General features: G+C 40.7%; 1 protein-coding gene across 2 annotated transcripts in view; it reads left to right on the top strand.

Moving 5' to 3' along the window:
- LOC147901483 (S3 self-incompatibility locus-linked pollen protein) overlaps positions 1-7238 on the top strand; it is a 174202-nt gene extending 166964 nt beyond the window's left edge. For both annotated transcript variants that reach the window (XM_087374617.1, XM_087374616.1), the window contains exons 12-14: positions 5723-5814; positions 5916-5992; positions 6158-7238. In XM_087374617.1, coding sequence (XP_087230743.1) covers positions 5723-5814; positions 5916-5992; positions 6158-6892 — 904 coding nt within the window. In that variant the 3' untranslated portion in view covers positions 6893-7238. The remainder of the gene's footprint in view (positions 1-5722; positions 5815-5915; positions 5993-6157) is intronic.
- The last annotated feature ends 19992 nt before the right edge of the window (positions 7239-27230 follow it).

Here is a 27230-nt window from a genome sequence, read left to right as displayed (position 1 = left end):
CAGCAGGCACGGCAGCAGCGACAGCAGAGGAGGTGACGGGCAGCAGAGGAGATACTACAGCAGGGGGGTGGCGGGGGGGCTGGTGCGACAGAAGAGAGAGGGCTGAGGGAGGGGGAGGGGCTAGGGAGGCGGAGGGGCTGAGAGGCTAGGGAGGCGGGAGGCTAGCTAGGGAGGCGGAGAGGCTAGGAAGGCAAAGGGGCTGAGAGGCTAGGGGCGGAGAGGCTAGGGACGGATGGGCTGAGAGGCTAGGGGCGGAGAGGCTAGCCGGAGGCTGAGCGGAGAGGCTAGGGGTGGAGAGGGCTGAGAGCTAGGGGCGGGGAGGCTAGCGGGGAGGGAGAGAGAGAGAGAGAGAGAGAGAGAGATGTAGTAACGTCTGCAGGAGGCTTCACGGGCCTATGAAACAAAGTACAGACCAAAAAAGGATAAACACCAACATCAGTTATAGACTGAGAGTCTCTTGAGAGTGCATATAGCATCCCCAAAGTTTTTATAGGTCAGCTATGGTCTACTATGAGAGATAATCAGCTTGCATTACATCACCATGTCCAATAAAGGACACAATCTTGATTCACAGTGGTGTCGTGTGCTGTTGACCTCTCTCATGTAGTCTCCATGTGGAACGATGTTGAGAGTTGGGTCATTTGTACTGCAAGGGATGAATCTGTAAGTATCTTGGTTGCTGAGTGAATCCATCTTTAGTTAGACAGAGGAAAAGCGCTCTGCAGAATGCCATCCCATAGGTTGGATACCCCATTCATCCCTGAGGATCTGATGGACTTCAAGCATAGTGGGTACATACAGTATGGAACAAGGTGATCAATGGACATGCTGGGAGTGGACTATTTGGTAGCTTGTGAATATGAACATCCCTCATCCCTATCAGTTGCCACTTGCATAAAAGATGTAAGTGTCTTCCATGGTAGTCGCAGTCCGCCCACCTTGTCATGCCATACTCTTAAGCCCTTTCTAGGTATGTGATATTTGAATTGAGGTATCTGTATGATATCATGTAGGGGCATCTCTTTCCACAGATCATACGTGAGAGCATGATGATCTATAGTCTTTCAAATCCAACCAACTGTGTTCTTGTGAGGTCCACTTTCCAAAAGTCTCCTGCATAAAGTGTCGGGGGTTTGATAACACAGTAGAAGAGGAGGGATCTCATGGGCACGTGCTTTAAGTGGGCCTAAAAATTTGCCCCAATCTCACCAGCGAGGTGTGTCCTCTAGTTAGTCTAGCTCGAGCTACCAATTTAATGCTGAATCGGTTTGTTGTGAGAGTGCATCCCAAGTACATGTAATGTGTGACAACCTTGACTTGTGCTTCCATGAAAATGAGTGACTCGTGCTGGTACCTCATGTTATTGGTCTTGCCCAAATTGATCTTCATGTCTTGAGTCTCACAAAATGTTTGTAGAGCTTCCATGTGACTCTATAGGCCTACTGATGTATTTGAGATCAAGACATCAAGACTATATCAAGAAAAATCTTCGTATAAGTCCCTTAGTTTCTGGATAGAGCAGCGTCAAATATTTTGCAAGTCGTTACATATCACATGATAGCTAGGAAGACTTAATTCAAGCTCGCTGTGCCATAAAGAAACGAACAAGCAGGAAATAGTGGGCAATAAGTGAGTGAGCATAAGTGAGCGATCCCCATGCTCCACAGACTTTCGAGAGTGTAACAATGCTTGGATGGGGCATTTAAAGCGGTTGTGAAGCTATGTAAGAAAGCTTATGCACTTGCTTAAATTTACTTTTCCCTCTTAGGTAAGACAATCGACTTCTAGTTAGCCTTCACCTTCGAAAGAGTGATAAATTCACGACCCATAATGATACATCGTTTGCAGGATTAGCCTTCACCTTCAAGGTTACCTTCAAAAGAGTGATAAATTCACAACCCATAATGATACATCGTTTGCAAATCTGAATTCAACAGCTCATGAATAGGAGAGAGAGACTGAGATTTCCCCTCGTCCATTCACAGGGAAGGTTTCAGAGAGCCTCTAAAGGGCATTGTTTCTAACCAACTTGCAGATGTTACTGGGAGCTCTTGACTCGTTACCCAATTCGTTATTGTGTGAAAAAGGTTGGAACCTAATAAATCTACACACAATTAAGCCCAGCTGAGCATAAATATTTGCTAGAGGAAGAAGAGCTTGCTGAGCAAATAAAAACAATGAGAGGAGCATTGAGGAAGGAGATATCTAGTCAATATTAATTCTACTACCATACAAGCTAGATTTTCAAGGCCATCACTTTGGCTGGCTGCATTTGAAACTCACTGTGCTCATGAGTCACGTACCTCAGAGTGAAACGAGTGACTAAGGTCGAGTGCTCTAGAGAACACTTTGCAACAAGAGTCAAACAAAGACTTAGAAAGTGGAAAATTTGAACGCCTCTCTACCCCCCTGAAGAATCAGCATCTTTGAGTTAAAGGGAAAGGTGAAGGATTCAATGAGGTAATTCACTACATTGTAATCTTCTCCATGTGGGAAAACATGGAAAACCCTTGATAATGGTTCTCTCTAACCACAATGTGTAGGGATCAGCTGCAAAAAGTGACGTGCCATAACTGTATTTTATGGAAGAAACTCCGTGTCTTGTCCAAGCTGTGCCAACTTGAGAAAAAAGATTCATGAAGCATAGGGATAATCATTAGTGTAGAAACAATCTTAATCATCAGGGTAGTGCCCACGAGCATTCATAGTTCTCTTGAAGCAACACTTCAAAATGCAAAACAGAAAATAAATTCAACATAACTGCAATTTGTCCAAATTTCTTTTTCTTAGCATATGTAATACTGATATTTATGTTTCTGCAGGTACGATTGAACTTGTTGCCTGTGGAATTACTTTTTTAGCATTAATCCCATTTTGAAAGAATGTTTTTACCTGCAATTTTGTTGAAATGTGTTCCTTGGTACGTGAGCACATATAAGGATGTGGATCAAGTGTCTTGAAGAATGTGAAGAAGTGCGTGTGTTTGGATTCATTCCTACTGTACAACAGGGTACAGCCATGTGTGAACCTGAACTAGTGTTCTTCAAGGCAAAACCCTTAAGTTTCAGACCAATGTTGAATTTTTGTGTGCTTTAGATGCTTTTTGAGCCTTCTTGGGGAATTGCACCTTCAATGCTCTGAGGTTTTGTCAGTACAGTACGTACTGTCGGTATGGTGTAAGTCTCGTGATGCGTGTCCATAGTAAATGTAAAGGCCCTTGGTTGTCCTGCTTGTATACAACAGTACAGGCTGCACGTGCTGCAGTTGTACAATAGCCCTACACATGACGTTCCAATAAACCCGCTAGTATTTTGTTTTTTTCTGCCTCTATTAATTGCTTGTGTGCTTGCAGCGTCAGTCTAAATGGTCATATATACTGAAATCTGTCTTTTTTATATGCCGTGGTGCAACTAGCACACGTGGGCATTGGGCATCTAAAAATCAGCATTTTTTGAGTCATGAAGATCAATAATTGTGAGTTTTAATTCCATTTGGCTGCCTTGATATATGTAGTGTAAACCACGGTTCCCTTTTCCTCGCTGCAGCCAGGAAAAAATGCTGCTAGTGAAATGGATGTGCACAGTTTCCGAGCAAAAACCTACGAGCAGAAAAGTCCGAGCGATAATTTTTTACACCAACCATGCTTGTATATTTCTCAAAGGAATATACAATTCTTTCTTAATTTCTCATTTATGGAACCATATACTTACTTATTTTTCATTATAACCCTCATTTTATAGAACATCATCTATATATGAACAAATAGTGAACACTTTAGAAACTCCTATAAATACCTCCCTACCATACTCTCTTTTGAGGATTTTGGTAATTCAATCAATTTAAAAGAGTTTCCCTAATCTTTAGCAATCCCATATTTGAAGCTCTCATGTAATAATGTATACCATATTCCTTGGATGAGTAGGAAAAAGATATTGAAAACCTCATACTTGAAGCCATTATAATCAATCATAAATTAATCTCTAATGCATTATCAAATATGGGAAGGCAAGGTAGGGATTTTAAAAATATTCCCAATTCTCTAAACCTAAGTACTTTTAAGGAAATGTGGTCTCTATTGAACTCCTTCCTACCATAATATGAATTAGGGAGAAGTTATAACTCTCATATACATCTTGAAATTTTTATTTTTTCTCTTGTATAACTATAAAAAGTATAGTTTCAAGCCTACCATTGCATAGATTATGAAATTTTGAACATTTTTCCTTTTTACAGCTCCTCAATCTGAGCTAAGGAGCAAAAGTTATGACCCCTTCTGCGTAGGCTCTCCAAGGGTATTTCGCCAGTGGAATAGGGTTGGGACAAGCTCTTCAAACCATATTCCTCTGGCAAAGTACACTTAGAGGGTCTATTGAAAAGGTACTATTTATTTTTCCTAGGTCATCCTCAGGACCTGTAAAGAGGATATTTGCTCAAAATTTTATGATCCAAGCAATGGTGAAAGCAAAAGAAAGGATTTTTTAAAGTCATAAAATAAGTCACCACTTGGACATTATATATGTATATTTATATCTATATCTATTTATCAATGTTTCATATTTACTTACATATTCCTTGAAATAATTTGGAATTTTTTGCTCCCCAAAAATGACTTGAGCCTATATATTTTGACCCCTCCCACCTTTTGTCTGCTCGTCACTCAGGGGTTTTTGCTCGGAAAATGGAAACTCCCTAGTGCCCTTTCCTGCAAAGTGCTGCCTTGGGTTGTGTGCAAGGTAGGAGAACTTGAGCCTTTGCTGTTTATGATTTCGCAGCTGTAGAAACATACCTGGTTGAAGCTATCTTGTGATGACATGTTATGCACCTAGGATTTCTAGGGCTAGGTTTCCCCTTCTTTGGTCTCCTCCTCACAAGATCGTTTATTGGGATTATTGTTCCTGGTATGTTGCAGGGAGGACAGGTTCACTGATTTGAGGTAGGGTGGTTCTTATTAGATTATCATACCCCAATTTCTATGGCATAATTGTTCAGTGGCGAAATAATGTAGGATGCATTGCATGATGCTAAGGCACAGGCAGGAATCTGGTTTGCACATGTCAGGGAGTAAGAGCTTTAGCAACATTCAAGGGCTCTCTATTACTCAAGAATACAAACAAATAGTCGTGCCTCTGTCATTGTTGCAACAATCAAAAGATGTCAATTGAAGGCATTATACTTGCATGCAAGGATGTCTGGGATTTTGTCGCAGCAACCTGGCCCATATTTTGTGAATTTGGTAATGTCTCCAAGCCTTAGAATTTGCAAATAGCTCTGCTGCTGGCAATGAACGATGGATACTGTCAACTACTATTTGTCTTAAATATTGAGTTTTGGTTCATCTGTCACGATGTTTCTTAAGGATTACTTACCGTCTTAAAGACATATGAAGAATGGCCAAGACACGTTGTGTTGGGTCCCTCATAATTTATTCTTTGCCGGGAAGAAAAGAGGCCAGGGGTGAGGGCTTTTGCGGTCCCTCATCAATCCCTGATCCGTGAAGTTAATAATGTGATTAGTTATCCATGAAATGATCATTCACTTTATGTGGCAAGGAGATGTAGCAGCATCATATAGATTTAGAGATGTCTTTCATGCTATCGTGGTCTTCTGTTTCAATTTCATAATAAGTGCTTGCTTGACCATTTTCATATTGTTTTCGTGCATTACATGTGAGTGAATGGTATTTGTGCCATAAATGGTGGTTGTGTGCTGTTTTTGAGTGCAGTGTACGAACACCTGTGTCGATGCAGTACTTTCCACGATACTTCTTTCTGTACTTCATGGTTTTCCATATCTATTTTTTCTCATACGAATATGGTAAGCCAAAGACATGTTTTCCAAATCTGGCATGATTGTTTGTTGTTTGGATCTTATGGTCAGTTGGATGTGGCACTAAGGTCAGTTTTTTGTTACATCAGGATTTTCCTACCTTGCGTTTTGCACAACTGGTGCTTTCATGCAGCATTTAGTTCTATATTTCTGGAATCATTTTGAGGTACGCTATACAAAATTTGCTCAAGAGTGATTGCACATTTGGACCTTCTAGGCTTATAGCTCAAGTTCTAATGCCTGCAAATAGTGAAATTTGAAACTGAATTATGAAAGGAGCGAAATTCATTAGGCTGGCATTCCTCACAAAAGCAGAGTATGTTTTATCCAGGTACCAGCTTTGCAGAGGTTTTTGAGGGCAAGGATTTTGTTCCAGCAGCATCCAAGTGTCCAGATCACGTCATCTGCTATAATTACATCCACTCTACATGTTACAAGGCTGGCACCAGCAGGGACCTTGTCCGCCACTGATGCTGATAATAGGTCAATGGAAGGAAGTACTGATCAGAATGCCGGGAACCCAGGTATGGTTGGAGATGGGGGCAGGTCTAGTGCAGGGGAACATCTACGCAGCAGCACCGCTTTTTCACCAGTATTGCCAGGTGGTGCTCTTGACAGAGTGTGGCTAGAGCATTTGAATGGTGTTGGTAGAAATTATTCAAGACTAGATGGCTACATTCATGACAGCAGCAGAACTGTCACTGATAACAGCAGCGGAGTCACAACCACAGCTGACGCTGGGCGCATTCCAGACACTAGTTCTAGCAGGGAAAATGGGGGTGCTAGCAATGACGGTTTGCAGCAAAGATTTCAGGCATCAGCAGCCAGTCCATTGTCGCAGCCCAATTTAGGGAACTCATTTGGCTCGATCTTACTTTGGATATTAGGGGGGCCCTCAGAAAGTTTGTCTTCCTTTCTTCCTATTTTCAGAGATGCAAATGGAGAGAGCAATTCTAGGGAAAATAATGATACTTTGCAAAGAAATTGGGCTGAAGGGGTAGAGGGGACTCAGGGGTTGCGGCGCCGTGGTAGAAACTTTACAGAAACTAACAGTGAAACACTGTAAATGCCCCCATTAGGATCACCAAATGATAAGACCTCTTTAATTGAGATGTGCCTGCTCTTGATCACCCTATAAAAGCTATAAGATTAAGCTTCACAGGGTCTTTCTATTTGTGTGTGGGTAATCCCAATCTTCAGAGACATTTCTGTCTCATATTGTATCATAAATAGCAAATTTTTTTGGGGAGGGGATGCACTTTGGTGTGTTCCAAGAGTGTAAACGAGAATATTATTTTATTCTAGCCAAGTAGAATATTTAGCATCGTTCTTTCCTCTGAAGGTTGATGAAAAGAAATTCAATTAGGATCACTACGATGTGCATATGGATTTTAAAAATATGAACATTCTAGCCTGGTATTCACGTTTGTAGCTTTTCAAATATATAGTTATTTTGATACAGTTGAAACTTGAGGCAGCAAAGAGCATTCACAAATCTCTAATGGGAATGTTTTGCGTGATGTTTGCGTACAGACTCTGCAGGATGAAACTTACTACTTTAAAAATATGAACATTCTAGCCTGGTATTCACGTTTGTAGCTTTTCAAATATCAAATAGTTATTTTGAAACAGTTGAAACTTGAGGCAGCAAAGAGCATTCACAAATCTCTAATGGGAATGTTTTGCGTGATGTTTGCGTACAGACTCTGCAAGATGAAACTTACTACTTTTCTTGGCAATAAGCCAAATTTTGTTTGGAGAAAAATTTGATAAAGTAACATGGGACATGAAATGCATGGCATTGGATGGAGGTGTCACAATCGTCGTAAGTCAAGGTTCTAAGTGGTGCAATAATTGTTTGTCTCATTGCGGGAAGTTTCTTTTTACTCCCATTACGAGATATTGGAATGAGGCTTGCTTCTCCTTAGTGGGTCCTTCCCTATTCAAATTAGTTGCCACCTCTCCTTCTTCTCACTCCTCTCCTTTACCTCATACGCATTCACCATTATTTACTAATTTTATTTTAATTTTTACTTGACCTACTTAAAATCATCGCCTAATGGGGTTTAGTGGTTTTATGACCTTGTTTCGTACAGAACTGAGATTGTAATTCAATGAGTGATTCATTAACAATGGGCACCTCAAGACTCGCGGAACTATGGAAAAAGAGCAGCTTTGTTAGTACATGCTGTTGAAGAGCTTGAATTTGTCATAATTGACCGTTACATTGCCCTACACACCCTTGTCACCATATCTGTGCCTATCCTTTGCAACTCCTCTCAAAAATCTTGGGTCAAACAGCATTAAAAAAGGAGGGGCAGCCAAATTGCCTATTGCGTTTGGCACATAGTATCTTACAAAAGAGGAGATGTCTACTAGCTTTACAAATTTTGCCGACTACTACAAATATCATTATCATCTGCATCAAACATACTTATGTGATATTCCCGCCTTGACAAGAAACATACACATACATATGAGTTATTCATGTGTGGACATGAAAAATGCATGCATAATCATTCGTGGCTCGTCAATAGTAACCTCTCTCCTTATTGTAGCCGCCGTCCGCCCTCCACCTCCCTTCGCTCCTCTCCTCCTCCTCCTCCCCTCCCCCCTCCCATTTCCTGCACTATGCAGCCCCCCCCCGACTCCCACCCCCCCTCCTCCGGCTATAGCCTCCGTCGCCCCCCCCTCGACGTCCCTGGCTCCTCCAACCTCCCCCCCTTCCCCCGTGACTCCCGTGGCTCCCTCGAGGTCTTCAACCCCTCCGGCTTCTTTTCCACCCCTTCTCGAATTGCTGCCTGGTCGAATTTCTCCCCAGTTGCCCCGCCGATAGGTGAATATGCTGAAGGAGAATCCCCGGATAGTGTCCCCAGGAGCGTCTCTGGAACGGTCAAGCAGCAGGTTGATAGGTGGAATAAGACGCTAAGCTTTGGACCCGGCGAACAGACTGATGTAGATCTTGGCAAGGTCTCTCCAAAGGAGGATCTAGGGGGCCGACCCCCTCTGGCCTCTAAAAGGCTGTAGTAGCACAACCCATGAGGGCTGTAGGCATTGCTACATGGCTAGTTTGCCCCTCTCCAAGAGCCGACACCTGCTACCCAAACATGGGCCTTCAAGAGAGCCTTTCCTACTCTACCCTCAGGGGGCGCAGGCACACCCACAACATAGGCCCTCACTCATCTACCCTAGCCTCAGACTGGGCGGGCACACCCACAAGCAAGGCCCTCTCTCGCAAGGTGACATCACACCCCCTCTCAGCTGATAGTTTGAAACAAGGTGCTAGAAGACGGCAGGAGTGCATATGAGTGCATGGAGGAGGTGAAATGTTTTGGAAGAGAGAGAACAGTGAGAGAGTTGGTTTGGAAGTCAAAGTTGGTTAAGCTAGAAGGAAAACGTGAGCATAGTTCTAGTTTAGGCCTAGTTTGGATGGGAGGAAAACAAGGAGGCCTGCCATGGTCAGGCCAGACCTGCCATGGGCAATATTTGACAAAATAGCTACGCTCTTCGTCCCTAGTGCTCTTCCAGATTTGAGAGACATCCCTAAATGAGCGACTTATGCAATAAGTAAGCAAAGATAAGAAAAGCTTCTGAGAAGCACCACACCACACAAGAACATCACCTCAACAATGCTAGAAAGAGGGTGGAGGTTGCTTGCAAAAACTAGCGCTCCCAGTAGAAGACAAACTTCTTCTTACACGCCTACTCTAGACTCCTTTGTACATCCCTTTATTGACCCAACCATTCCATGGTACATAGGTACCAACTATCTTCAATCACAAACCCGCTAGTGATCTTGAGTAGAGCCATGTCCCCCTCATGATCTAAGGATAGCTTGGAGTCTTCCAAGTATCAACCTCACAGTAGCTAATCCACATAGATCTCCGGGACCAAGTGTACCTCCAAAGAACCTAGACCATGAGCTATAGATGAGCTCTCGAGTAGGTAATCTTCTAATGGCATCATAATCCTTGTCACCTATGGATGTACCCATTTGCGCCACCTAGGGCTTTAATAGCCTTATCAAATCCACCTTCCAACAACCCAAAATCCGAGTTTCGAAGATGCACCAAGTCTTCCCTCTCTACCTTCTAGGAAGGCTTTCACCACCATCCAATCTCTCATTACCTAAGAAACATAGAGCAAAGTTTATGTTCATCGCAAGCTACTAAGGTTTGAGGTCTGAATGAATGCATATTTATTTGCTTGCTCTAAAAACAAGCCATTACCTCATGGAGGCACTCACAGCTACCCTATATAATATCTTAGTACCAAGACTAGTGGTAGTGGTTGCTTTGTGGGCTAGGCAAGAGGTTGTGCAGGTAGCAACCTATATGTGCTTCAACTATAGTGCCTGTTCTAAGGTTGGGCAGTTGCACTTCGGCTATTCTATGGATTGGGTGGTGGCTTGGCTCTTAGTGAGTGGTCAATATTGATTGGTTGATTTGGCTCTTAGTGGGTGTTCAACGTTGTGGTGTTTGGGCGTCGAAATGTGGGGTTTTTGTAAACCCCCCTCGTCTAGCACTTACAAGACTATGTGATAATTGATTAATGAAAATGGAGGGGTGAAATGCTTCTCGCGTGCACTCATGACACTTGTAAAATTGTAGTCCCATATACAAATGTGCACTCCTTACATACCCTCTCAGTTTCGCCATCGTGGCATCTCTAAGGCCTTCCTGGTGCACAACATGACCATCAACAATGAATCTAAAGACACTAACAAAGTAGACCAGAAGACTATTAATAGCGGAGGTGTAAAGAGAAATTAATAAATGAAGACTTTTTAAATTAGTTTTTATGCTTTATTTTTGATAGGCTAGATCAAATCATACTTGAGGATGCCGCGCCCTTCACACCTTGGGGTGTTGTGTCCCTTCCTTCTCTCTTACTCCCACACTTCTATATACGTTTGCAAGGGAAAATGTTCGCAATGTTGATATCATTTTTGATAACTTTCCCCCCTACATAACATAAGCCTGTGAGACAAATACCTACCAAAAGTATCATGTGGTTCTTGTGATTGCAAGTAGGCTGTTAACATCACCTTAGTAAGAATCATAAAGTAATGGAGCCATAGCTCAAGGAAAAGTGTTCGACTATCTTTTTCAAGGCTCATAACCATGCAGGTAGGAAACCTTGCTCACCAAAAGAGGGGTTGTGGAGGCAAAGGCAAACCTAAATGGGAGTTGGCCTCAATCTTAAGTAGGAGTGAATTGCATCTACACATCTAGATTGGCTTGTGGAATGAATACCAAGCTAGTTGTAGGTTGTGGATGTGGTTGTAATGTTTTACAACAAAGAGGCATAGGTCCAATATCAAATTTGTAAACATGATTTTGCCCCAATGTTTAATATGTATGAAATATTAAAATGTTCTGATAAAATTTTGGAATTGCATTCCTACCCCAAAACATTATGGTGATCTTGGAATTAAAAAGCTAATGATTGATGTAATCAATGTTGTGTTACACACACACGCACGCACGCACACGCACACGCACACGCATGCGCACACACACACACACATATATGTATGTATGTATACACACACACACACACACACACACACACACACATTCATACATACATACATACATGTGTGTGTGTGTGTGTGTGTGTGTGTGTGTGTAGTTCCAATGTGGCTAACTTGTGAGTTTAAGGTCATTGATAGGTTGGGACGTAACAATTTTGTTAAATCTTGGGAATTCCACCATAATTCATGTAGTTGATCATGGAGTTTCAAAACATGTGTGCTATTCAAATGGATGCTTCCCTCAAAAGAAAAATTTCCTAAAAAACATGTCGTGTAAGCCTTTTGTGCATTCAATATTCTATTATGTTTGTAAATTTTAGAAGGATGGACAACTTTAAATAGCCATTCTTCACATGCAACATGCAAAATCTTGTGCTTTTGTGCATTTTGAGCATGCATGGTGGGGTGTGGCAATCAATGTGATGATGGACCACCTTGAGGCCTTGAAGACCGACTTCTGGAATTGTTGTGGTGACCCATGGAGGAAGGGGTTGTACTTGGAACTATGATCAAAGATGTAGGCCTTGTCCTTCTAGTTGAAACTTGGGAGCTTGATGCATGCATACACCTCCAAATGATGAATATGATGATCACAATTAGTTTGGGTACCTAAAAATGCCTCATCAAGGAGGAGTGATAGCTTGCCTAGTTTGTAGGGCTCAAGGTGTGCCATAGTTAAGTGCACTACATAATTTCCTCAAGAGGGGGGTCCATACTTGAGGAAAAGAGTCCTCCATGAGAGGTTTGGTGGGTGTTTGTGCCTATAGAGAATGTTGGTTCTCAAATCAAAACAAAAGAATTTGATATACCAAAAGGTTGCCTTGCTATGTGAGCCCGATAGAACTAGCTCCCCAAAGTGAAATAGTAGACCTTTGCAAATAGAGTAAGAGGATGCACTAAAGAAATATTTGGGTTGAAACGGGTCAAGAAAATGGGGGAATCTTTGTTGTGTACCACCCCTAGCAATATCTCCAATTCTACGCAGTGCAGATACGAGCGTTTCTTGATTCCATGATTAAGACCCGCTTGTACCAATTCTACTAAGATGGGCTTGAGTACCCTCACTACGCGTGCAAGATTATAAGGAATGATGGGAGATGTGGCATTGGACTTGATCATAAATTTCCTATTTGATCTTTTTTGCCTTTTTCTATTTGCCTCTAGTTTATCTTTTAATTTTCCAATGACTACAGTTTCCCTTGGAGCATGGCAGAGTGCAATAGATTTATTTAGTACCAAGTAGGTGACCCCTCATATGGAGGGCATCTCGAGGTTTCTCCTCATTACAACATTTGCATCTTCATTCAACACAGTTATGCAAATTGATTGCAAATCCATTCTAGGCTGATGGACTTATGTTTTTCACCCCCACTATTTTTTGCTCTCCTTGATACTACTCAAGAAGCTTTAACAAAGGCTCTAGTTGTACCTTGACTAGAAACCTCATAAGCATTATCCTGGGAGAATGTTGTATCCTCTTCTGGTTGTAGAGCTTCATTTTGATTTGCATTAGCAATAACAATGCCAGTCACCTCCCAGTCACATAGATGCATCAACCACATTGTGCATAGTATGAATGAATGAGGCCTCTATGTTTTTAGCTACATTTGTAATGTACCTAGCTATTGATGGTTCTCTTGTTATACTTCCAGTACTTACACATTTGTTTCTTGTCTCCATGCTTGTAGCTTTTCAAACAAGAAGCTCAAAAGCATAGACACATATCAAAAGCTTAGGACAAAAATAGCATGTAAGGAGAAGCTATGTTTACTTTGCAACCATGGATTGGTTGGAGATTGAGTAACATGCCCTTTTATAGCTTCAATGGTACCCTACTTTATGATATAGATTCCATCTTATCCCAAATGAATTGGACACCATTGTCCACTTTCTAGCACAACAAGATTGTACAAATGCTATGGAGCATATAAGTTATCCAAATCACTAGGGCTTGAAAGAAAATCTTAGAGAAAAACCATGGCATCACAACATGACTAGTAATGAATACCCTAAATTGGCTCTTCTAGCACTTACTACATGTGGTATGTTAGTAATTTTGTTCTTGGTCCCATCGGTCGTATTTGGCATCAAGTATATGTAGCATCATGATGACTGTGTGTGTGTGTGTGTGCTTGGTATGTGGGGAAGTTAAAAAGAGAGTGTAAAGGGGAGATTTCACGAGGGATACATAAAATAATAATTCATAGTTGGGGAAGTACACACGTGTGTGTGTGTGTAAAGAAATAAGTGTCTATGTGTGTGAGATACATTTACTAATTGAAATTATTGTGTGGAGTAAGCCCACCATGTGGAACTAACTCCCCACCTACTAATAACAAGTGAATAAAAGTGGATCTATATGATGTGTCAAAATGAAAAATGATTCCAATAGTAAATGTGTAAACCCCTTGTGCAAAATAGATATAAAAGTTAGTAAAAAATAAGGCGGATCACAAAATGACTAGGGAACATCCATGCTAATGAATTATCCAATGGATGTAAATTAACTGAATAGCACAAGTTTGACCAAAGGCTAGTTGGGAAATGTGTGTTTAGATTAAAAAGTCCCACAATAATTGAGCCATACAATTAATTCCATCAATTGGATAAGAAGTAAAAAATGGGGAACACATAAGGGAAAATTTTTTGAGACATCTAAGTTGAATAATGCCACAACTAGAGTTTGCAAAATTTTCCACCAAAATTAAGAATTTTTAATAATATTTAGTTTGACAAAAACAATATTGAAAAAAGATGTTGAATCCTCAGCCAGTCTAAGTTCCGAGGTTAGAGTCCACTTACCTACCACCATCCAAACAAACTAGGTGTTAGAACATCATAGTTACATTTGGGTAGATACCTAATGCCTGTTTTCCCCGGCTTGTTATCGCTATACCTAGGAATATAGACAACCATATGGATTATTAAATAATTAAAAAAAAATTTAAGTCACAAGTGGAGTAAGGAGCGAATGAGTGCATGGGTTGAGAAGGGATTAGAGGAGGTATGGGAGTATTAGTGTGCTTGGTGTGTGGGGTGGTTAAAAAGAGAGTGTAAAGGGGAGATTTCATGGGTGGTATAAATAACATAATAATTCATAGTTGGGGAAGTATACATGTGTGTGTGTGAGGAATTAAGTGTATGTATGTGACATACATTTACTAATCAAAATTATTGTGTGTGTGTGTGTGCGCATGTGCATGCGTGCGTGTGCGTATGCGCACGCACACGCACGCACGCATGTGTGTGTGTGTGTGTGCATGCACGTACGTGCGCACATTTCTAGCTCGTGAGTAAAAATCACTCTTATTTGACCCTCTAGTCCAACTAATGACCTTGTATGTAGATGCTTTTTGGTGTAGTAAACCTTAAAGAGAGGTAGTACAGTGGTTTAGTGGGACTACAAGTCATGATGCTATCTTACATGCTCTAAAGGAATTGATGTACTCCACACAATGTTATCCTGGCAAAGTTTGTAGAATTGATGTACTCCACATGATGTATCCTAACAAAGTTTACAACAAGAACCCCTCTATAGAGATACCTAATTCTAGATCATCACTTACCTTGATGTACTCGACATAGTGTTATCTTAGTAGAGTTTGTAGAAGTGATGTAATCCACATGATGTGTCTTAACAAAGTTTACAACAAGAACCCTTCTATAGAGATACCTAATTCTAGATCATCACTTACCTTGATCGAGTTAGAAAATTTAGTTTTATGGCATTTGCTCATGAGCTATATTAGTTCCAAGGTCCCACATACATTGTGTGTTGCAGTTGAGCCTAAACCTGAACCTAAACCTAAGCCTTTAATCGCCTCTCATCATCACATAAGTGATTTCAAGTATTCTCTCTCTAAAAACTCATTTAATCTCCTTGAAAACAAAATTTGACTAATTTCTAATTTTAATTGCAAAATCCAAGATAGAGGAAGCCCAAAACCAAGGCAAATCATGCACATGCTAAGGTGATGAAAGCATATGAGCAAGCTGAGAGGCCCAAGCAAGGGCTAACTATTAGCCTAGTACAATAGGAGAGGTAAAAAAGGGAAAAGTAGAATCTGCATTAAGTACTTGGCTCAATAGCTAAAGAAGACTAAAATGGATGTAAAAAAGGTAGAGGCTAATCCAAAATCCATGGCAAATATTTGAAGTCTTAGATGCCAAGGCCCAAATATAAGCAGCTCTGCAGCATGCAAAATGAATTGAACATCAACAAAGACAACCTTATGAAGCAACCACAAAGGGATAATTAGAAAACCAAAGTCATGATGCAAGACCTGCATTGAATATTGAAAGCCAAGCAAAGAGTGGATTAAGACCAAGTAGAGCAACCACATGGAATCACACCTTAAAGATGTGTGATATTCATGGAGGACAGGTAGAGTGGCTCTCTTATGAATATCCTACCTTGAGAGTTGCTCCATAATTTAAGCAACTTCATATGATGATATAGGAGTTGGATGCAATTGATTCCACAAGCAAGTGGAAGGTGGAGAAGTTCAAGGAGAATACCCTCACCTTCAAGGGAGACAAAAAATTAAGAAATCTCTTGCTAAGTGAGCAAAGTGTTGTAGCAGCTTTTATAGCAATGCTTTGTTCTATGGTTTATCCTCTTCCCATGCTCCAAGACACTCATTATGTGCACTATAAGTGCTCCATCATAGATGGATGTTGGATTAAATACTCCATTGTAGTTACCCTTGGCATTTGTTTCTCATATTTTTGCTTTGGGGTGTATGTGAAATCAACATCAAAAGAGTATCAATAGTAAGGACAATATGTGATGACTTCACCTCCTCCAAAGAAAGAGGTCCAAAGGATATGAATTGACTCCTAGGCAATGCACAATTTGTTCATAATAGTAGGCCAAGTAGATTCGCAAGAGTGCATGCCTTTTAATAGTTGCATAGACACCAAAATTGAATTAATTAGATTGAAGTTCCAACCTAATTTTGGTAATGACTTCTTGTGGGACTGAAAGACAAAATCTTTAGAGGCAATCACATTGGATGAAAGCATTTGAGCATTGTCATTTGGAAAGAACACAAGCTATGGTGTGAAATTGGTGGGAGAATTCTAAAGAGCAAAATTATGCCATTTTTGTGACTACAAGTCTTGTGCCATTAAAATACTAAACCCAAGGATTCATGGGGAGCCAGAATTACCAACACCTTGAGAGTTTCACCAACACATTATACCCTATCTTAGATCAATGAGCTGCAAAGAGGGCAAAATAAGCTATGAATTGTTCCTTTTAGACAAAAATGAAATAACTAGTATATCAGAAGGTCCAATGTGACTCTAGTGATTGTGCATAGAGTGGAGAAATGGAAAGAAATGCAAAGAATTCTTTGGGTGTCGACAAATCTCACAAAAATGAGAAATAGATTAAATGAAAAATCCATCAGAATAATGGAAAAAAAATCATAACAGCACAAGGGGTTCTCCAAACATGAAAGACATCTATAGGCTGATTCAAGCAATAAGACTAGCAAATTACACACAACAAAAGTGAATAGATAAATGGACCTCGAAGGTTGTATGCTAGTTTTATTCAAGCTAGATTCATTATGTATGCATGCATGCATGCATGTATATATACATATATATATGTATATATATGTATATATATATATACATATATGTATATATATATATATATACATATATGTATATATATATTTATATATATATATATATATAGAGAGAGAGAGAGGGGGGGGGGGGATTTGGGGAGGATGTGGCTTGTTGTTGGATGACCCCCAAGCTTCCTTGTTTGGATATCCAAGGCCCATAAACCCTACAAGATGAATCTACAAGGGAATTCAATCCTATGATAAGATCTTCGTCATAACAAAATTCGCAACACTCAACACAGAGTAAAAATGTAAGCCAATACTCTGGGGTACATCATTGATAAGACATGAGCTCCATATAATTTTCGTTGGCAAGGACATTGATTTCTTCTTCTTACAGGAGCATTATTTTTCAAAGTCTCATATATCCAAGTGTAGGAGGATTTAGAGTAGGACCTTTTGGGCTCCCACAAAAGGAGAGGGAGCACGACAAGGAGGAGTTTACATCTATGGCAGATGCAATACAGGATTGAGGTGTGCTTATGCCAAGTAGAGCACTTTGGGTTATAGTGATGATTGCTAAAGTTATAGTACGGATTTTGTCCATTTAATCCCTAAATGCAGCAATAGAGGCAAGATGGAATTTTTGGACCACCATCCAATACACTCCTCCAACCACTAATTGATGGTGTATTTGAGGTGACTTCAATATGCTAAAGACTCTAGGTAATATGAGGGGAAGAGCATAAGTAGACATTCTTATAGGAGAGGAGCAAGTAGCTTGGGAGGATCTCATTTCCATATCAAAGGATAAGATCCTAGCACCTAGCTGTGTTTGGATGCTCACCAAGATCTCTCCTCTTCTCTAGGTAGAACAAGTAGGTAGATGTCCTTAGATTCTCAAGGCTAGATCAATTTTATGTGGATGAGTGGGTATGCAATAGAAGAGGAATGATTGGTAGTGTTCTGGGTACTACTTTTTCCAATCATTTTCCCACATAGATCATCTTTTGGAGTAGAGAGGGGAGCCTTTAGTTATTAGAATTCCTTACTTATTATGCTAGGAGGTTTCTCTCAGTGAACCCATCATTGAGATCTAAAGATCAAGGCCCATTTAGAAGGGATTAGTAGCTCAAGACCTAGAGGAGATAAACACAATTATCTGCCATGAAGCTAAGGCTAAGGAGAGGGGCACTTATGGACAAAGAGAGAGGCTCATGTGCAAGGTCAATAGTGCTAAAAATATTGGAGGAGAGGCCATGAGGGATTCCTTGGGTGATGATGAGAATGTAGATTGCAAGAGCAGAGATTTAAGCCATGGAGGAGGCTAGATCAAAGTACAATTTCATGCTAAGGTTCCAGTCTAGATTTAGATCAAAGCCTAAGTTTCCAAAGAATTATTTTAAACTATAGGCCCTAGACATTTGAGGGAGGGCATCAAGAAATTGCGGAGGTCAAATGGCACCATTGTAGCTATCCCATAGGATGTGGAGCATGTGGCCCATGGACTTTTATAGGGCATTGTATGGCACTACTTCATGACCTTTAGGATACTTGTCCACTGACTTTTATAGATCACTGCATGGCACTACTTCATGACCTTCAAGATACTTGGCCATGGACATTTACAGGTCACTACATGGCAATACTTCATGACCTTCGGGATTGAGTATTGACCTTATGAGACCTTTCAATAAAAAGAGATCAAGCAAGGAATTTTAGCCTTGCCAAAAGGCAAAAAGGCAAAAGGCAAGTGTCCAGAAGTAGACAGTTTACTTCCAATCCTTGTTTAGTCTCATTGGGAGCTTATGAGATTAGGAATTCTCATAGCTTTTTAAGACGACCAAGGATATGCCACACATACTTTTAGAGGGGATGATTCACCTTATTGCAAAGGTTAATGGGCACAGGCTTGGGCTTTTGAACCCAAATTGCCTTGAAATTCATAGAAAAACTTAGCAACCTAACCAAAATTCAATCAAACTTTGGGAATCATGCAATGGAAGTTGGCACGAAAAGAATTGACTGGAAACTCATAGCAACCATGTGGTCAAACAATAAAATTGCAAGTGAAATAGGAAAGAGGGAGAGAGAAGCATGCCACACTAGGGGCCAAAAATAAGGGCTGCCACCCCCTTGCCCAAAATTTTTTTTCTTTATTGCAATAGAAAGCTATTTTACAACTGGCTCACAGAGGACCATGAAGTTGACACAAATTAAATTCCTATGAATACAAAGAGAAGGATTGCTTTCTAATTTATAAGCTTGGCATGCAACCAAAAAGCCAGGCCTTCCCCAAAATATGAGGCTTTCTTTTAACCAAAATAAGTCGGTTTTTCCTAGAAATCAATAGCTTTTTGCTCCAAACTGGTGATCTCCTTACTTTTAGACTTGTGGGCTTCTTTTAGGCTTCTCACCCCCTTGCCATGTGTATTCTAAAATTGGGCGCTACATATTTGCTTTTGTCTTGTGGGACTTGCTTTATAAGTTTTTTCTCCTTAAAACTTGGGAATTTTCACACTCTCCAATGTCCTTCCACAAGTAAAACAATATCCAACCCATTAAGGGTTAGAAAATGCATGCATTCTAATTCTCTAGACTGGTGGTCCTAGTTCTCTAGGGTTTCCTCAACATGCACATAAACAACTTTTTTGTTGTTGAAAAAAGTCAACATTCTTTGACCAAAGTCAAAATTACTTTCTCTTTTATTTCTTGGGATGTCAAATTACCATCTCATGATAAATTTTAGTGGATGCCAATTACCTTCCTTGGTTCTACTTACAAGATCCTTGGTAAGGCCATTAGCTTGACTTGCCCCTTTCTTACCATATATTATTATCCCACCTAGACAGGCTTTGTGTGGGATTGGGAACACCAAAGCATTGGCGCATCCCCAGTAGGAGGATTAACTGTTCTTTCTTCTTCATTTCAAGAAGAATTATGATAGGGTGGATTGGAAATTTTTGAGGGGACTCTAGATAGGATGGAGTTCCCAAGGTGGATAGTAGGGGTGTTAGCAGTCTAGTCCTCAAAGATTTAGACAAGAGAGCGCAAGGGGGTAGATTTCATATAGCGAGATAAATGAAATAAGGATGTACCTTAGACCACTTCTTTTCCTATTTATTTTATAGTTTTTGGAGAGATGTACTCGTGGCATTAGGATCCCATTGTAGGTTTGGTGGAGCATCTTAATGCAAAGTTTGGAGATAATACAATCATGTATTGTGATGGAGGGGTAGACAACTTCAGGGCATTTGTTTTAGCTATGGAGGCATTTCGCATTGTTGCTTCTTAGGAGCTCTTATTAAGAATTGACACAACTTCTATGGGATTTAGGTCAATGATACATCACCCCCAAACTAAAAACAATAGGGAGATTTTACTTGGGTGCCTAGAGGGATTGTAGTGCAATACCTAGGATGTCACATAGGGCTGGACCTGATGTCAAAACAATAATTGGCGCCACTACTTTTGAGCATTCAAAGGAAGCTTTTATCAGTCAAGCTATGCTTGGTAGGTAGAGTAGTAGTTGCTCATTAGGTTTTGCATGCTACTGTGTGGTACATAAACACTTGTTGTAGGTCAAGCAACTCGTTAGGAACATCTAGTCAAGAGGGGATGACCATCTAGATAGGGAAAAGGTGGCTTGGTATGTCATTATTTAGTCACACACAGTCCATAAGAGGGCTAGGTATTGTAGACCCAGATTGTCAAAGAAGGGCATTGCTCATGAAGTTTATTGTTAGAGATATATTACCTAGTGCTAAGCCAGGGAAGGAGCTACTCCACAACTTTGACATGATATATCTAGCTAGAGTTGGGAGACCCATTGGGATCCCACTACTAGGTGAGGATTTTCTAGGATGAGGCTGACTTGCAACTCATATATTCTCAAGGCATGGTATGAGGTACAAGAGACACTGTTTAAGAGGCATTCCACATCATTTGAAGAGAGGAGGTGGCAATCCCTCCTTTTTAATGACCTTATACGCTCAAGGCATGGTATGAGGTGCAAAAGACTCTATTTGAGAGGCATTCCACATCATTTGAAGAGAGGAGGTGGCAACCCCTCTTTTTTAATGACCTTATTATATCAATAATTGGACACATCATTGGCAACCTCTTGTAGGGAGGATTTTCTCAAACCATGGCTGAGCACAGCACGAGGGTGGTTTTCTTTCAAAGAGTTCCCACACTTTCTTGAGACAAAGAGTTTAGGGACTTAGAGGATCCTAGACCATGCCATGGAAGATTGAGAGTGCAATCTCTGAGGACTAGAGACTAGGTAAGGAGCCACATACTACTACATAAGCTTATTCATGGCTTGGTTATCTTATGAGACATGAGATCTTGCTTTTAGTGGTGGGTACTCGGGTCATCCCAAGTTCACATTTTCACTACAAGATGATAGCAAGGTGCAAAGATAGGAGGTAAAGATGGAGGAATTTAGAGGATCTATGCCTCAGAGAGTCAAGATAGTAGCTTAGTATCAGAGGAGGTGGTACATTCATCTAGATCTATCTATAGCAAAGGAGGCAGGTTGGAGCTTTTGGGTATGGGAGAGGAGACCCTTGCAACGACCCAAGAGAGTGGCTTTGGAGAGACCCTTTCATTCAAGATGCCCTAATATTCCTTTGTTTAGCTATTTAGTGAGATTGGGTAGGATAATTTAGATGGGAGAATGGATGGAATGCTAGCCGCAATAATGCATTGCACAGATAGAGACTCCCTTAGATGTTTCTTGAGTAATTTTGCTATAGGCTCTGGGATAGCTATAGGCTAAGGAATTTCTCTCAATTTCTCTAGTTGTTGGCACTTTGGTCCCTTGTGGTGGCCATCTATCTTGGTTTTGATCATTTTCCAATTGCATGTTTATGATGTGGTTTGCAAAGGTCTCTCAGAGGCACTACATGTTGGGTTTGCCTACTGGCACATGGGTTTTAGAGGAGAGCCTTGAGGATGGTCTTCATTTGGATTTTAGATGAGATGGTGTTGACTTGGGACCAATGGCCTAGGTTATAGACAGAGGACCTCCTTATGGGTACAAGTACATTTAGGGTAGTCATCCTTCATATTAGTAGGCAAGATTTGACCTTCATCCAATTCCAAGATTCACAAAGATGGTGTGGACACCTAGATACTATCATAGATGGGAGCTAACTATGAGAATCATTGCTTGGTAAAAATGGACAACTAGGTGTAGACATGCTATAGAGTAGCAAACAACATTAGCCTCAAAGACATTGGCTAGAATTTTGCTAAATACTCTTCATATTCTGAGAGGTAGATAGGATAGACTCAAGGGAGATTCAGATCATGCTAGGTGTAGGAGGGAGGCTTTTATTAGTTTATAGGACACGAGCCCTTTTATTTCATAGGGGTGGTGTAATATGGCATTATTAGTCATCAAGTGGTTATTTTTTAAGCCTTTTGTACAAGGTAATCCCTCATCAAGTAGCTAGCCACCAGGGGATATCTTTATATTTTTTTGATTGTGGAGTTGAATTTTCCTTGGTTTTCATGTCATTAAGGAGTTTATTAGTAGAATGTTTCTTCTCATATGAAAAAAATAATCTCAATAAAATCACAATGTAACTTGCAAACAATCATCATAGAGTAAAAATGCAAGGAAATAGACAACAAATGAGGAAGCTTCCATCCAAGAGATACATTTGTCATGCCTAGGCATGGATAACGTAGGGGTGAGGAGACACACTAGGAAAAGGTTTGACTTTAAGTAAATTTCCTCCAATTCTAAGAACTTGCCAAGCTCCAAAAGGACCTTGTTAACATGTACTCCCCACTATGAAAGGGGGGCTATCCATGAAGAAGAAGTTGTAGGGACACATGTGCTTGTGGAAACCCATAGAAATATGATAGGAAGAGGGACTTACAAAAGCATGGAAAATGTAAAAAATTAGAGATTCCCTCTCTACTAGCATCTTTTGTATTATGTGCCTTCTTTTAGTGAATTTTTGGGCCAAAAAAAGCTTTTGTATTATGTCTCAAATGTTGAGGATTCATCTCAACATCATGTGATCATATGTGCATAGCACTAACACAAATGAGTGCTAAAAGGCACAAGGGTTGGAAAACCTAGCCCTAACCCTAAAGGGGTTTGTATGTATTCATTCTTTTCAACTAATACTAGTGTACAGTTAGTCATTTGTGGTGTGCTCTTTAGCTATGCCCTCTCTCCTTATCTCCACTCTTCTCCTCTCCCTCTCCATATTTGTTTATGGTATCAGAGAAAACTTTTTTTCGTGAGGCATCATGATCTTGTTAGAGGGTGTGAGACGAGAGAATTTTTGTTTGTTTGAGAAATTTTCATTCATCTTTTATTGAGTATTTTTTGTGAGGATTTCGTTCCATATTGAGTGATTCTTACATTTGTTGAAAGAGACATTAAGGGAGAGTTTGTGAGAGTTGATTGAGAGAGAAAAATTCATCGCCATGAGATACCTCTTGAGAGATCTTTGCTTTTCCGAGAGAGAGGATGTCTCCTTGAGAGTTTTTTAGGAAAAGAGAGCTTTTTCTTTAGTTCTTGAGAGAAAGAGAGAGATATATCTCTTTTCTATCTATCTAAAGTTTATCTTTAACATGCCATAGAGCAACCAACAATGCATGAGCTAGGGAAGTGCATAAGCAAAGGCGACCTACCACTATTGACTTACAAGCTAAGGGAGTCCTATTACTCAACTCGAGCAACACAACTTCAAGCTAAGGCTCGGAGCCAGAAACAAAGAAGCCGACCCATACAATTGGGCACAAGCTCCCAACGATGTACGAGACCCAACAACTCAAGTAACTCATTCAACTCATGACTTCAGCAAGCTGCATGAAGCACGTACTACAATGCGACCATCAACACTCAAGTAGCATGGACCACTGACATAATAGGGCCTAATACAATGTCCACATCATGAAGCCCACAGCTCCAACAAACGAAGCCAACAACTCAACCGGCCAGCTACAAACAATGGACTAGCAACATCAACAGAGATGCAGCCACACAACAATCAAAGGCGACCAATGTCATCAACCTTTTGTGCTTCAACAAAATAAACTATAGGCCTCCAATGCCATAATTATGATAGATTCCAATGCCACCTCGAGACTGGTTGCTCCAACAGACTTAACGATAGTAGTAAGCATTGCATGCGACTTAGCCTCTAGCAGATAACACAGCCTGAATGACTAGTAGCCTTGTAACAAAGGTGTCCCCATCGTCAGAACCTCTAAGCTCCAACTATGATGGAAGCACACACTTGGCAGCATGAATCCGAGTGCTAGATGAAGCTCTAACAAAGCATAAGCAGCTCAGCCACCAAGACTACATAGTCCAACGCTAGTGCTCCAACATTGCCACCAACAATAGTCACCATAGAAATCTTTTACAATGAAGTAGATTCCACGTAGTAGTGCAGCAACACGACACCTGCAACAACAAACACCCCAATAGATTTTTCCCACCTTGACAAGACTTTACAAAATCTTCGGAGATTCGACAGAATCTTTAGATTTTGACAGAATTTTTTTAGATTTTGGTAGAATCTTCTCCAACTTATCCTTAAGGTTACCACACAGTAGGGTTTGCTCCGCACTCTACCGTGTGGCAATCTCTTATTTGCCACATCAATAGGGAGGCAAGGTGCCACATCACCCTATCTACCACGTCAACCTTATCCTCCATGTGTCATATCTACCACATCACCTGACAGCTCAACTAACACATCATCTGATCACATAAGCAATCCAATTAGAAAGTGCCATGTCACTAGTAAAAGTCAACCTACCACCTCAGTAGTGCCGTGTTAGCACACTGACACCTCATCAGTGCCATGTGGCATAGCCCCCTATTGGCACAATCACCTCTCCATAAGCACACTTTGCACCTTCCACATGCACCTAGCTGCCACATCACACAGTGATCCACACACATACCTCTTGCTAGGCACACTACATGTGAATCCACCTGCCACATCACCATAGTGCCATTTCATCAAAATTTCCCCCTCCACCTTGATTAAGCCGTATCTCTTGATCCAAAAAGAATTTGAGGGTGCTCCAAAAAGAAAAATTGATCATTGTTTTTTTGTGCTCTACATGGTCATCACATCATGTGCTGATTTGGCACCTGTATTACACACTTTTTAGCCTCGGCATCAAATCCATTTCTTGCATGCATACAAGCCTCTTCATCGGCACATCTGGCCCCGCACCTAAAAGGAACAAAAGGAAAAGAAACTATTTCTCACTTTTCATCGCTTGATGGTTGGTCTAGCTCTAGATTAGTTTATCTATACAGGAGGCAACTCCAAAGTAGCCAATTGAAACCATGCCCAAAACGTCCCGACTAGTTCCTACTCGGAGTCAGCAGTCCCTATACTCACATGTGATTTCACATCATCTCATGTCCTGAAACCTGACCGTTGTCAGATCAATGAGCAAATTTCAAAGTGCTTAAAGGTATTGACAGATTATTTTGTGGGCAGATTGTACATCATTTCATTTTGCACTCACATGCCTCCATTGTAATGCCTTATAGGCTATTTTTTGGCATTTATGCACTCTATTTTGAGCCTTGTAAAGCCTCTTGGCTATTATCGACATCATTTTCCACACGACCCTTGTAATAGATTGGAATATATTTCTATTCTATCTTCACTGATAGTTTAGATTGGAGCTCTGATTCAAATAGTATTTTTTCACAAGTAGTTTGAGTACATGTCTTGCATCATGTCTACCACTAGCAACCTCAATTTGGAGGCATAGATTGTGAAGTAAGGATTCCCTAGCCAGAATTACTAACCAGAATGTTGCAGATTTGGAAAGCAAATTGCGCCTGGGCCGGATTGCAAAATCTATATGGCGATGCATCTCTAGGCAAATCCCTTTGGTTTGCAGAGTGGGCATTTGCTGAAGGCCCTGTAGTTATCCAAGAGAACCCTAGACTCTCCCAGACTCTAGCAGCAAGAATGTCTAAAAAGGGACTGCCAACTTTCAAGTAGATATGATACCCCGGAGGTTGCAATTGGAAATCAACGGAACAGATTGCACAAAAGTTTAATCTCAATAGCAAAAAGACACAATTAATGAGGACTATAATTCACAAAATTAGTGAGAACTGGCTGACTAGTTAACTTTTTCAGAGATACCTAAGGCTTCAAAGGATTTGTAGGTCCAACTGGCAAGCCATTTGCCAAGCTCAACATGCACGACTTTAAAGCATGAAAAGAAGGTTGAGTGGCGGACCTAGCGCAAAGGAAATGGAAATTCCATGCTCCACTAAAAGTTGGGATACAAGACTGAGAAGGACATGGACAGCCACACCTTCTTTCAGGCTTAATTTCTTACTGTGGAGGATTATAATGTGTAAACTACTAGCACTTTGGAACCCACGAATGCCCCAGACTGTTGCCTGCTATGTAGTAGATTTAAGGAGACGCACATGCACCCTCTTTGGGAGTGTCCTATCTCAAAGGAACTTGGGAAGGCCGTAGAGCTTAAGCTGCGCAGTTTGCAAGTGGATATCAAATTGAAATGGAGATCAATACTACTATGTGACAGACACAAGCATAATGATTTTACCCACAAGATGATGCACCCCTTGAGAGGTTAGAGCCATAGTGTTGTCTCTGATCTGGATCTGGAACTACAGAAATGGGAGAGCCTTTCAAAGGCTTCCACCTGGAAGGATAGTAGTATCAAGCTACCTTGAAGAAATCCGAAAAGTCATGATCTCTTTTGGCCACTGAGATGAAGCTTGCAAAGCCTTAGGGCATCTATGCCACTAAGGCTACTTTTTTGTAGCCTAGAAGTCTACAGTCAATTGTCCGTACATACCTCCTCTTTGTAGTTCTTTTTTTTCCCTTTAATACAATTTTGGTTTTTTCGGGGGAAAAAAACATTTCTTTTGTGACATGTTGTCGAATTATTTTGATTTCAAGGAGGAGAGGGCAACAATGCTAGGTATAGAAAAGCTCGACTAAAATGCTCACACGGAAAGCTCTTAGTGAAAGTGCTAGAAGGAGCTCAAGTGTGCATTATTAAGGTATGAGGATCTCTTGAATGTACGATGTATATTGTGGATTAGTCACATTCCCTATTAGTGCCCCTTGAGACACGATAATGTAGGCATATTCCCTATTAGCTAACTGGTGGATATGCATGACAGGGAGTTGCCTTTAAGTGACCTAACTAGGAATTTTTGTATGCTAGTATCATTGGCCAATCAGGAAGCATCTTTTCCCCTTGTGAGCAAGAAGATGTGTGTGTGTCTCTAT

This window comes from Dipteris shenzhenensis, chromosome 5 (assembly GCF_047967505.1).
Source record: "Dipteris shenzhenensis isolate YYH24624 ecotype China chromosome 5, Dip_SZ_1.0, whole genome shotgun sequence".
In the NCBI taxonomy this organism is placed as follows: Eukaryota; Viridiplantae; Streptophyta; class Polypodiopsida; order Gleicheniales; family Dipteridaceae; genus Dipteris; species Dipteris shenzhenensis.
This window is presented reverse-complemented; position numbering and strand designations above follow the sequence as displayed.